Raw genomic sequence first — 12,963 nt, 5'->3', positions numbered from 1 at the left:
ATCTGGAGGAGCCACATCTGTGCTTCCCCACTTCTGTCACGCTGTCCCCGTCATGCTGCCCCCTTCCTGTCCTACTGCCCCCCTCCTTTCCTTCTGCCCCCTACCTGTCCCACTGCTCCCCTCCTATCACGCTGCCCTCCTCCTGTCCTGAAGAGGTGGATCTTAAACAGGAGACAAATTTAGATGTGGGGGATGCCAGATTTTAGTCTTGCCTAGAGCAGCACAAAATCAAAATACATCACTGCTCCCATGTGCATTTTGTAGGTGTGCTTCTGAAAGTCGTTCCCGTGTCATCAGAAGGGGAGTCCTGCGCTACAAGTGAAGCCTCAGTTTTGATTACTGTGTAGCTTTAAAGGATAAGTTCACCTTTCTTACAAAAATAATAAATGCACCTTTTTTTGCAGGTAAAAAAAACATCCATTTATTATTTTTGTCTGCTGGAGCCTGGAAAGGATTGCACCAGCGAGAAGTAGATCGCTGATGCCATGGAGCGCTCCTGCAGACCTGTCAGACTATCTGCTTGCTGTACGATATGTAAGAGCAAGCAGATTCTGACAGGAAGCTTCAATGAACCACCACGGTGCAGTGGTAGTTCACTGAAAACTACAAGCCCACAGCCACTAAGGATGCCGGGACTTGTAGGCACCAGGGGCGGGCTGACAACTCATTGAGCCCCCGGGCAATAGGGGATCATGGGGCCCAAGTGTCCTTGCCCAAACTCAAAAAAGCCTATGAAAAAGGTACCAGGGGCATCTCATGGGGCCCCCCACTGACCCCGGGCCCTCGGACAGTGCCCGAGTTTCCAAATGGTCAGTCCGACCCTGCTAGGCACTCATTCACAGAACTCTGTGAATGAGTGACGTGGCTGTGTGGGCGGAGTACCGCATTGCCACGCTGTTTTCAAATCTGACAGATAGTGCGGGGAAACATTTCCTCATACGATCTGTCGGGGGGGGTATCGGGCGCAGCTGCAGCTATAGCAACATGTCTCCAAAGGTGAACTTATCCTTTAAATGAGAATTCTGGTCAAATAATTTAGGAAGAGAACTGCAAGACTAAGGGACTGTTCACACTTGACTTGCTGACTTAACAAACACGCAATGCTCTTTAATAAGTGTTTTTCACACTGCACCACAAACACCTATTGGATGTTTTTCAGTGGCGGCCAAAGAAGAAGGAGTGATGAGTTGAGTATGGAGTGCTTGAAGGAAGACTACACACACAAAAATCAAAGATGACAGGGTCTCTTTAACCATCCACAATGGTGAAGAGGGATACCAGTACCTAACTGCAGCTGCTCTTTGTCTGTGATGTTTTCCAGGCTGGTCTTGAAGATGGTGAGGTACGCGGCTCGACAGGATACATAGAAATTCTCATCCTCATTCTTCTGGGCTTTCTGGTTCTCTATACGCTCTTCAATGGGGAACCTTCTGCTTGTAAGTGATGGGGCACTTCCATAAAGACTCTCCATTCTACAAATGACAAAAATATTATTAGTCAAAACTAGGACGGGACAATGATGCAACTTACCAACCAACAACCACTACTGCACAATCATACAACTGTCCAACCAGAAACCGGGACCAGAAAAATCATACAACTGTCCAACCAGAAACCGGGACCAGACAATCATACAACTGTCCAACCAGAAACCAGGACCAGACAATCATACAACTGTCCAACCAGAAACCGGGACCAGAAAAATCATACAACTGTCCAACCAGAAACCGGGACCAGAAAAATCATACAACTGTCCAACCAGAAACCGGGACCAGAAAAATCATACAACTGTCCAACCAGAAACCGGGACCAGAAAAATCATACAACTGTCCAATCAGAAACCGGGACCAGACAATCATACAACTGTCCAACCAGAAACCGGGACCAGACAATCATACAACTGTCCATCCAAAAACTGGGACCGGACAATCATACAACTGTCCATCCAAAAACTGGGACCGGACAATCATACAACTGTCCATCCAAAAACTGGGACCGGACAATCATACAACTGTCCAACCAGAAACCGGGACCAGACAATCATACAACTGTCCAACCAAAAACCAGGACCAGACAATCATACAACTGTCCAACCAAAAACCGGGACCAGAAAAATCATAAAACTGTCCAACCAGAAACCAGGGCCAGACAATCATACAACTGTCCAACCAGAAACCGGGACCAGAAAAATCATAAAACTGTCCAACCAGAAACCGGGACCAGACAATCATACAACTGTCCAACCAGAAACCGGGACCAGACAATCATACAACTGTCCAACCAAAAACTGGGACCAGAAAAATCATAAAACTGTCCAACCAGAAACCGGGGCCAGACAATCATACAACTGTCCAACCAGAAACCGGGACCAGAAAAATCATAAAACTGTCTAACCAGAAACCGGGACCAGACAATCATACAACTGTCCAACCAAAAACTGGGACCGGACAATCATACAACTGTCCAACCAGAAACCGGGACCAGAAAAATAAAAAACTGTCCAACCAGAAACCAGGACCAGACAATCATACAACTGTCCAACTAGAAACCAGGACCGGACAATCATAAAACTATCCAACCGGAACCCAGGACTGGACAATCGCACAACTGTCCTACCGGAAACCAGGACTAGCAATCGTTCAACTGTTCAACCGCAAAGAAGGACTGGACATTAATACAACTGACCAGCCAGAAACCAGGACTGGACAGTCACACAACTAATAAGCCAGAAACCAGGACTTGACAACTATACAACTGTCCGAATGGAAACCAGGACTGGGCAATTGTACAACTGTGCAATTAGAAACCAGGACCGGACAGTCACACAATTGACCAGCAAGAAACCAGGCTTGGACAACCATACAACTGTCCATCCAGAAACAAGGACCGAACAATAGTTCAATTGTCCAAATGGAAACCAGGACCAAAGTAATCGTACAACTGTCCAACCAGGACCAGAAAATACAAATGTCCAATACAAATGTCCAAGTAAACAACATCATGAGTTCTGCATCCTCCTAGAGCAGAATGAAAACTCCTCCTACAAGCTTTAACCAGTGCTCAGCTGGACACTGATAGAAGTCACAAGACTGCTCTAACTGCTGATGAGCTGCAGCCTTTAGCAAACAGACATTTTGAAGTAGATGATGACCCTGGATGATTCCTTAACAAAGACAGCACTGTTCCTCTAGAGCAGGGGTGTCAAACTCAATTTCATGGCGGGCCGCATCAGAATTATGGTTTCCCTCAAAGGGCCGGTTGTATCTGTAAGACTAGATGTCCACAGTACCCCACCCTCCCTTACATCACAGTGCACCCCCCTTACCTTGTGCTGATGCCAGGAAGAAGCTAGAGGCGGAGCTGGGAAACAGAAAGTGCAGGGTCTGGAGGAGGACCAAAGGAGGGCTGGAGTCAGCTGCTTAAGTCTGCAGGGGAGGTGGAGACAAGGGGATGCTGCGGCTGCACAGAGATGTGCAGGATCTGTAGGAGGAGTTCTGTCCTCCTCTCTGCTGCCAATTGCTGAGACCAAGGGTGTGGGGTTGCAGAAATGAGCTTCTCTCTGACTGCATGGAGAAGAGCAGGATCTGGCACAGGAGATCTGTCCTCCTCTCTTCTGTTGACTGCTGAGACAAGGGGGAGACAAGGGAGTGCCGCAGCTGCAGGAGGTCTGATGGCCACATGAAATGGCCTGGAGGGTCAGATTTGGCCCTCAGGCCTTGTGTTTGACACCTGTGCTCTAGAGAGAAAAACAGATGAAGGCATTGTCATGGGGAGTAATGTGATCTCTATGATGGGGCATCCAACATTCTACAATTGTCGCCAGAACAGGAAGTGAGGGGAAATCTTCCAGTGGAAACATCTGTTCTGGTGAAAAGAAGAGGGGACTGAATTTGTAGATTTCTTCTTGCTACCTGCTGCATCTTGTAGACCGGAAATGAAAGGAAATTTCCCCATCAGGACACCGACAGCCAAATAAATAAACTGACCGGGGTTATGCCCCTCTACTCAAAACTAAATATAAAAACATTTGGCTAATCAGATCAAACTCACAGATGTATCAAATATTTTTTTTCATTTTGAATAGAGTATAAGGCAGGGTTATAACCCTTGTCAAATTTTTTTTTTTCACCATCTGTGTCCCACTGGAAAGATTTCCATTCACTTCCTGTCCCATAGCCAAAACAGGAAGTGAGAGGAAATTCCTGCAAATTAAGGGAATTCCTTGGAGACCCCAAGGTCACCAGAACTAGTGTCCCCATTGGAAGATTTCCGCTCTGTTACTTTTATGGGGGCAACCCAAAATGTGATGATGACCAATGATAATGGTAACCAGGACAAATAGAGAGGGGAATCTCCCTAACGGGGGCACAGAAAGCAATAAAAACTGACAGGGGTTCTAATCCCTCTCCACTTTTTCATAAAAGTAAAAAAAGTTTTGCCTTTAGTTATACTTTAAGTCTATAGCAGGGGCGGACTGACAACTCATGGGGCCCCTCGGACAATAGGGGATCATGGGGCCCCTGTGTCCTCGCCCACACTCAAACCACTCCCAAAAAAAGCCTAAAAGAAAAAAAAAAAAAAAAAGGACCTGAGGCATCTGATGGGGCCCCCTACTGACCCCGGGCCCTCGGGGAGTGCCCGAGTGTCCGAATGGTCAGTCCGCCCCTGGTCTATAGTTTTCTTTTTCTATACAGTAACGTTAGAACATATTAAACAATGCACCAGCCAACGTAATTGAAGCACATTACAAGTACACGGCATGCCATATGACCTAATGTGACACCCAGCCTGGACTGCGCTGCATCTGCCGGGGTCCGCTGTCTTGTGATGTTGCAGCAATAACATTTTCATAGGCTGTTCCTTTGATGTCCCATCTGCACCGTTTGATCCTCTCCATGTGTTTTGTTCCCTCGTGGTGTTTGTTGTCTGTTTATCTTGGGAATTGCTTTGTGATCCCATCAGCTTCATTAAATGTCCAAGGGTTTCCTTTGATTGTAATTTTCATATCACTTTCAGCCACGTGCTCAGATATGTTGGCAGGACTGTTACAGTGTTACGGTTAATGTTGAACTCCGGGCACAAAAACTGGTATTTATATATATTCCGCAATAGCCACAAAGCAGGGAAACTTGGGCACTGCCCGAGGGCCTGGGATCAGTAGGGGGCCCCATGAGATGCCCCTGGTACCTTTTTCATAGGCTGTTTTGAGTTTGGGCAAGGACACAGGGGCCCCATGATCCCCTATTGCCCAGGGGCCCCATGAGTTGTCAGTCCGCCCCTGGTGCCTACAAGTCCCGGCATCCTTAGTGGCTGTGGGCTTGTAGTTTTCAGTGAACTACCACTGCACCGTGGTGGTTCATTGAAGCTTCCTGTCAGAATATCTGCTTGCTCTTACATCTCGTACAGCAAGCAGATATTCTGACAGGTCTGCAGGAGCGCTGCATGGCATCAGCGATCTACTTCTCGCTGGTGGGGGCCCAATGAGTTGTCAGTCCGCCACTGCCACAAAAGATATACATCCAATTGGTTTGCAACAAATGCCTTTATAACCCAGATATTACCTGGCAAAAGTAGCAGTGACATCATCCCCCCACCCACTACAGGCTGCCTGCAGAAAACTACAGGAGGGGGGCAGAGACAAGACCAGTCCTCCTGCACAAGGAGAGAGAGCAGCAGTGAGCGGTCTTTATTACAGGAAGCTCCTGCACAGAGGGAAAGTCTCACAATGGATGACTGTACAGATCTGGAAGAAATACACAAGCACACCAAGAAGGAAGAATACACACGACGAATGGATATAGACAATATTTGCCTATTGCAGAGTCTGGAGTAGACCAGTCAGTAAAGCCCAACTCCAGAACGACCCCTTTCCCCATCTCCAGCAAACCCCACTTCCATGTTCAGAATCCCCCACATACCGATTTTCCATTCTTCTTCAGTCCATTGGTGGACATTACAGTTCCTCATGCTCTAGCACAGGGATGTCAAACTGGCGGCCCTCCAGCTGTTGCGGAACTACAAGTCCCATGTGGGGAACTACAAGTCCCATGATTGCAGCATTAGTGCCCCACAAATGCATGGTGTGCTCCACTATGCCCACCAAAAGTAACAGGGGGTATGATTTCGGCCCTACAACATTCTCCTGTAGGCAGTGGTGTATTTACTGAGAGGCAAACAAGGCATTTGCCTAGGGTGGCATTTTTTAGGGGGGAGCTACCCCCCCCGAAGAAAGGACATGGTGAGCCTTGCGAGACTGACAGCTACAAGCATGACTCCCAAAGGCAGAGACATGATGGGACTTGTAGTTTCTCAACAGCTGGAGGGCCACAAGTTTGACACCTGTGCTCTTGCAGTATCCTGAGAGAGTGTTAACACCCACATATGTGTCATTGCTCTCTTCGGGCTTGTTCTCACGTGCTTTGAAGAACTATCTGTGTTTGGATCACTCTTCAGAGAACATTTAAAAGGCGGTAAGGAGGCATTGTATCACTTTCTCACCAACTGATTTAACCCCTTGATTGCCGCATTAGTGCTCTGTGATCGCATGCTTTGCTTCGCTATGCACACCAAAAGTAACAGGGGGTATGATTCCAGCCCTACAACATTCTCCTGTAGGCAGAGGTGTATTTAATGTGAGGCATACAAGGCATTTGCTTATGGTGGCATTTTTTAGGGGGGCGCTGCCCCCCCCCCCCCCCAGAAGTAGGGACCTGGTGAGCAGGGGCAGACTGACCCATGAGAGGCTCCTGGGAGGACGGAGTAGGTGGGTCCAGTCCTGAGAGGAGAGACTGACAGAGACCAAAGGAGCCCGGGGAGGAGGACACTTCCAGAATCGGTGAGAGAACTAATGGCAGGGGTGTGCATCAGTGCAGAAACAGCAAACCCAAATGTTCCTGCGCTTAGGGATGGACTCAGTATAGACTAGGACCACATCACGAATGTCCTGGAATAAGCACACCTTGCTGCCCTCAAAGGACCAGGGAAATCCAAATGTACTGAATGGAGACAAAATATATTTAATGAATGATAAAACACTTAGGCCCCATGTACACAGGACATTTCTGAATGATGGAAACTGACTGCTGGAAAACGTAGGTTAAAAAACGTCTGTTTAGCCGCGTTTATGAGCGTTTGCGTTTAGAAGCGTTTTTTTAAAGAGAAGCACAGGAGAACCTCCCAAATGCCCAGAATGCACTGAAAAGTGGTAAATTATGAACTATTTCAGACTGTTTCAGAGAAACACAGAGAGTAGATGCAGAGACAGCAGTATGTGTTGAGATTAGCTTAGGTGTGAGTTGCTCATTAACATTTCTTTTGTTTCCAAGGGTGGGAGAGGTGTCTGGTGGAGGGAGTCATTAAGGCCACCTGGCAGGGGGTCTTCATGAGGAATTTGAGGTGTGAATGGGTCATTAACATATATTTTGCTTCCAAGGGTGGGAGAGGTCTGAGGTGTGAATGGGTCATTAACATATATTTTGCTTCCAAGGGTGGGAGAGGTCTGAGGTGTGAATGGTCATTAACACATCTTTTATTTCCAAGGGTGGGAGAGGTCTGAGGTGTGAATGGTCATTAACATATCTTTTGTTTCCAAGGGTGGGAGAGGTCTGAGGTGTGAATGGTCATTAACCTATCTTTTGTTTCCAAGGGTGGGAGAGGTCTGAGGTGTGAATGGTCATTAACATTTCTTTTGTTTCCAAGGGTGGGAAAGGTGTCTGGTGGAGGGAGTCATTAAGGCCACCTGGCAGGGGGTCTTCATGAGGAATTTAAGGTGTGAATGGTCATTAACATATCTTTTGTTTCCAAGGGTGGGAGAGGTCTGAGGTGTGAATTGGTCATTACAATGTGTGACAAGCTTGGTAGGAACATCCTGTGTTCAGTGTTTTGTCCATCTGAGTACCTTGAAAACGCTTTGCGTGCATTTTTCATGATGAAAAAAGGCTCTGGACAGGGAACTGGAAGAGTTTAAAAAAATTTCAAATGCCAAAGCTTATAAACACGATTTGCCGCATTACAAGCGGTTTGCGTTTGAAACGCTGATAACATCGACGTCTGAATGCAAGTTTGCAAGACTGTAAACTCAACTGCCTGTAAATGCCTGTAAATGAAGATGTGCAAATGGACACATAGGAAAACATTAGGGTGAGTTCAGGGGCTGCTGAAAAAAACGCTGAACATCTCCTGAACGCGAGTTTAGCAGCTGCAGTGTACATGAGCCCTTCTAAGAGTCCTTCCTTAAAAAGGAAGTCACATATATGTCACTTCAGAAATACGATCATGGTAACTACTTTCAGGTAAACTTTGCAACAGTGACTCACTGAGCACACTGCAGTTCCACTTTGATGGCTGTGGGGGGGGGGGAGCCCTTTAAGTGACCTGTCTATTTCCTTTCATGTCAGCCTTAATGACTGCATGTACACACTGGCATGTTTGTTGCACTTAAGAGGGCAATGCTGGATGAGCCTGGGGCGTATTTTCCGCCGCTGTACAGAATCCGTGGCTGCAAATTCCAGCCCTGTCACCCCCCCGCAGGGACAGAGAAATCTGTTCTGTGACTTCCAGTAGCCCGGGCCGGCGATACAGTCATTTTCACTGTGTTGTTGCTCTTACAGCTCCTAACATTATTTTATCGGGATAACTGCTGAAATATCTTGCAGCATAATGATGTGATGATGTCCCATTCAGCGTCGAGCTGGAGCTATACACCCGGTCCCCTTCAGGACTCATTGCATTCCTGCTACAGAGGTTTCAATCAAAAGGCGCCTCCTCTGAGCGATGAAGTTTTTTTACACTTGGGAGAGAACGATAATAACCGTCTCTCATGGATGAAGTAGCCGATTTGTATTAGGCTCGCTGCATGCCTGACACTTTCCCTATTACTGCAGCATTAAAAGACCCCACGGGGAAGAGATGTCACAGCCAGCCTGCCGCTAACTGGTGTCATTACAAGCCGCTGACAAGCATGCTGTGACAACACGCAGCCGCCGCTCTTTATAACCCGCCGAATATCGCTGCCTTCTTTTTACTATTTGTAAACAGTCAATAAAACAGGAAAGAGCAAAGCCGTGCGCCGAAAAAAACCTAGAGAAGAGCGAAACGGTTATCTGACTTGGGAGACAAAAAAAAAAGCCGCATAGAAGGGAGGCGAGGCTTAATAACCAGGAAGAATACCAGCCGCTGAAAATGGGCGCAAATTCGACTTGTAGACAACCACGCAAATTCCTCAGCACATTTATTTCCGGTACTTACATAGCGCCGTCAAATTACATATATATTGTACATTCACATCAGTCCTTAACCCTCAAGGGGCGTACAATCTAAGGTCCCTATATATTGTACATTCACATCAGTCCCTAACCCTCAAGGGGCGTACAATCTAAGGTCCCTATATATTGTACATTCACATCAGTCCCTAACCCTCAAGGGGCGTACAATCTAAGGTCCCTATATATTGTACATTCACATCAGTCCCTAACCCTCAAGGGGCGTACAATCTAAGGTCCCTATATATTGTACATTCACATCAGTCCCTAACCCTCAAGGGGCGTACAATCTAAGGTCCCTATATATTGTACATTCACATCAGTCCCTAACCCTCAAGGGGCGTACAATCTAAGGTCCCTATATATTGTACATTCACATCAGTCCCTAACCCTCAAGGGGCGTACAATCTAAGGTCCCTATATATTGTACATTCACATCAGTCCCTAACCCTCAAGGGGCGTACAATCTAAGGTCCCTATATATTGTACATTCACATCAGTCCCTAACCCTCAAGGGGCGTACAATCTAAGGTCCCTATATATTGTACATTCACATCAGTCCCTAACCCTCAAGGGGCGTACAATCTAAGGTCCCTATATATTGTACATTCACATCAGTCCCTAACCCTCAAGGGGTGTTCAATCTAAGGTCCCTATATATTGTACATTCACATCAGTCCCTAACCCTCAAGGGGAGTACAATCTAAGGTCCCTAACTCACATTCATACATACACATACTAGGGACAATTTAGACAGGAGACAATTCACCTACCAGCATGTCTTTGGAGTGTGGGAGGAAACCGGAGTACCCTGAGGAAACCCACGCAGGCACAGGGAGAACATGCAAATTTCAGGCAGGTGATGCCATGGTTGGGATTCGAACCAACGACCCGAGTACTGCCAGGCGGAAGTGCTAACCATTTAGCCTCTGTGCTGCCTTTCACTCTTCGGAATGAAGTCCTAAAGCAGGACTGCCATTAGAAACCATGAGGGCCTATTGAGTCTACTTGACACCCCCTGCCCCCAGCTCTTTCTGAGGTGCACTATGAACCCGCACAGGACAACCACTAAGGATTCTGGGAAGGTGTTGTGTTTGGAATGACTTTGAAAGTTGACCCATGTGCACTAGACTTCTGAACACAGAAGGCGGTGGGTCTAGTCATGGGACGTATGGCGCCTGGATGAATGCTTGTGACATTCGTCCAATTGATTAAAAAATAGACCCCCAAAGGGTCAGTAGGTGAATCAAAAACTATATAAAGATTTTTTTTTTATTTCAGGTACTTATATAGCGCCATCAATTTACGCAGCACTTTACATATATATTGTACATTCACATCAATCCCTAACCCTCAAGGGGTGTACAATCTAAGGTCCCTAACTCACATTCATACATATACATACTAGGGACAATTTAGACAGGATCCAATTCACCTACCAGCATGTCATTGTACAGTGGGAGGAAACCGGAGTACCCGGAGGAAACCCATGCAGGCACAGGGAGAACATGCAAACTCCAGGCAGGTGGTGCCGTGGCTGGGATTCGAACCAGCGACCCTAGTACTGCCAGGCGGAAGTGCTAACCATTTAGCTACTGTGCTACCCATACATGTTTCATGTGTAATTAAAGTGTATGTACACCCCAATACTAAGGTTCTTAAAGTGATTGTAAACGTACAATTTTTCGTTTTTTAATAATAAACATGATACTTACCTGCTCTGTGTGAGGCTACGTTCACACTAGCTTTGTCAGAAGGCGTCAGACAGGCGTTTGGGAAGCGTTTTTAGCGCTTCTCAAACGCCTATGGAAATTCTGCACATGGCAGCACAGTGCTGTTCACACGGAAGCGTTAGCATCCCCGCCAAACTGACGCCTCGTGTCGAGTCAGGAGGAGTTGAAGCCTCCCATTCAGGTCTATAGTGCCTGGTAGGCATTTGCGGTGCGGTTGTGAGGTGGTTGCGGAGCGTTAATACCATTCCACTTCATTATAGGAGTTTGTAGTGCAGTTTTAAAGCTTTGCAAACGCCTATCAACCGCCTGAAAACCGCACATAGGGCATTTTGGGAGCATTTGAGGAGCGTTAAAAACGCTTCCCAAATGCCTGTCAAGTGCTATAGGGGCGTTTAGCAAGAGTTAGAAATAAAGTCACGTGTGAAAGAGCCCTAATGGTTTTGAATAGAGCAGCCCTGATCCTTCTCTTCTGGGGTCTGCCGCTGGCACTCCTGGCACCTCCCCCCTGCTGAGTGCCCCCACAGCAAACTGCATGGTATAGGGGCACTCATGGGAGTGTGGCTTTGCCCCGCCCCCCCAGCTCCTTCCTCCTCATTGCCTGTAAGTGACAGCAGTGGGAGCCAATGATGAGGGAGAGAGCTGCTGCTCTCGTGCACATCGCTGGATCAAGATTGGACTCAGGTAAGTATAAGGGAGGGGGGAAGCAAAACACAGAAACCACCTCTGAACCCCCATATTGTGCAAAAACAAAAGTCAGGGAGGTAGACGCGTATTTCTAGAGAGCGGACTATAAATGGCTGCACAGAAAACACACTCCGGAGGTCAGTACATCTATACATTTCGTTCACCTTGCACTAATATTTCTGATATTCGTGGAACAAAGGTTCTATAAATAGACCCCTTTGTGTTTCCAGGAGAATTACAGCGGGTATAGAAAAGAATCACCGTCCGATAAAATAATCACATGTTGTTGCTTTGCAGCCTGAAATGAAGACAGACACAGATTTTGTCTTATCCAGCTGTACTTACTCAGTGCAACTTATAACATCCAAGTGAAAGATACAACACCAACGTGTCAGAAAAAAATTTAAAAGTTCAAAAACAGAATCACTGGGTTGGAAAAAAGCATCACCCACCCCTACTAAAATTACATGAATGTTCAATGAGGTGTAGCTAATCACACAACCATTTGAATTTCAATTGTGATCAGCTGTGGCCATTTTGATTAGCTCAGCATGAAAAGAGCTTTCCTGGAGCATTTCAGTCCCTGGTAGTGCGACTGAAGCAAACAATCAACTATGGATGGCAAGGCACTGTCAAAAGATCTCCGGGATAAAGTTGTGCACAATGCCTAGGAGCAGAGTGAAGTCTATTAAGAAGTGGAAGGTATTTGGTACCACACAGACCCTCTCTGGATCAAAACGTTGCTCCAAACTGGCTGAAAGATCCAGGAGGAAACTGGTCAGAGAGGCTACCAAGGTGCCCACAGCAATTCTGAAGCTGAGTCAGGAATTGATGACGAAGAGTGGTCATTGTGTGCACGTGACAGCAATATCACAAAGCATGGGAGGGGTGCAAGAAAAAAGCTGCTACTCAAGAAAGGCCACATGCAGTCACGACTGGGCTTTCCCCAAATGTACCTTGAAGATTCTGAGGCCACCTGGAAAAAGGTGTTCTGGTCAGATGAGACTAAAATGGAATGATTTGGCCTCAACACTAAACGATATGTCTGGCCAATCCAGCTCACCATCCAAATCCCACCATTCCTACAGTAAAGCATGGAGGGGGGAATATCCTGTTATGGGGGGTTCTCTGCAGCCGGGACAGGAGCACTTGTCAGGATAGAAGGAACAATGGATGGGACAAAATATCGTCACATTCTGGAGGAAGATCTGCTGCCTCTGCCAGAAAGATGTCAATGAGAAGAAGGTTTACCTCCCAACAAGACAATGACCCACGGCACACAGCAA

The 12,963-nt window shown here is 46.8% G+C and overlaps 1 protein-coding gene across 4 annotated transcripts in view; it reads right to left on the bottom strand.

Annotated features, from left to right (window-relative positions):
- Window positions 1-12,963, bottom strand: part of EFCAB7 (EF-hand calcium binding domain 7) — a 125,375-nt gene that overhangs the window by 90,601 nt on the left and 21,811 nt on the right. For 2 of the 4 annotated variants that reach the window (XM_089653383.1, XM_089653382.1), the window contains exon 2: window positions 1,285-1,472. The exons of 1 other annotated variant lie outside the window; for it this stretch is intronic. In XM_089653383.1, the coding sequence (XP_089509509.1) occupies window positions 1,285-1,471 (187 nt within the window). In that variant the 5' untranslated portion in view covers window position 1,472. Of the gene's footprint in view, window positions 1-1,284; window positions 1,473-12,963 lie in introns of those variants that run through there. One more of the 4 variants, XM_089653384.1, reaches the window with a different exon arrangement.

The sequence above is a fragment of the Staurois parvus genome, unplaced genomic scaffold (assembly GCF_062004578.1).
Source record: "Staurois parvus isolate SC_StPar_1 unplaced genomic scaffold, SC_StPar_1.0 ptg000709l, whole genome shotgun sequence".
In the NCBI taxonomy this organism is placed as follows: Eukaryota; Metazoa; Chordata; class Amphibia; order Anura; family Ranidae; genus Staurois; species Staurois parvus.
Note: the sequence above shows the minus strand (reverse complement) of the source record. Positions and strands in the feature narration are given on the sequence as shown.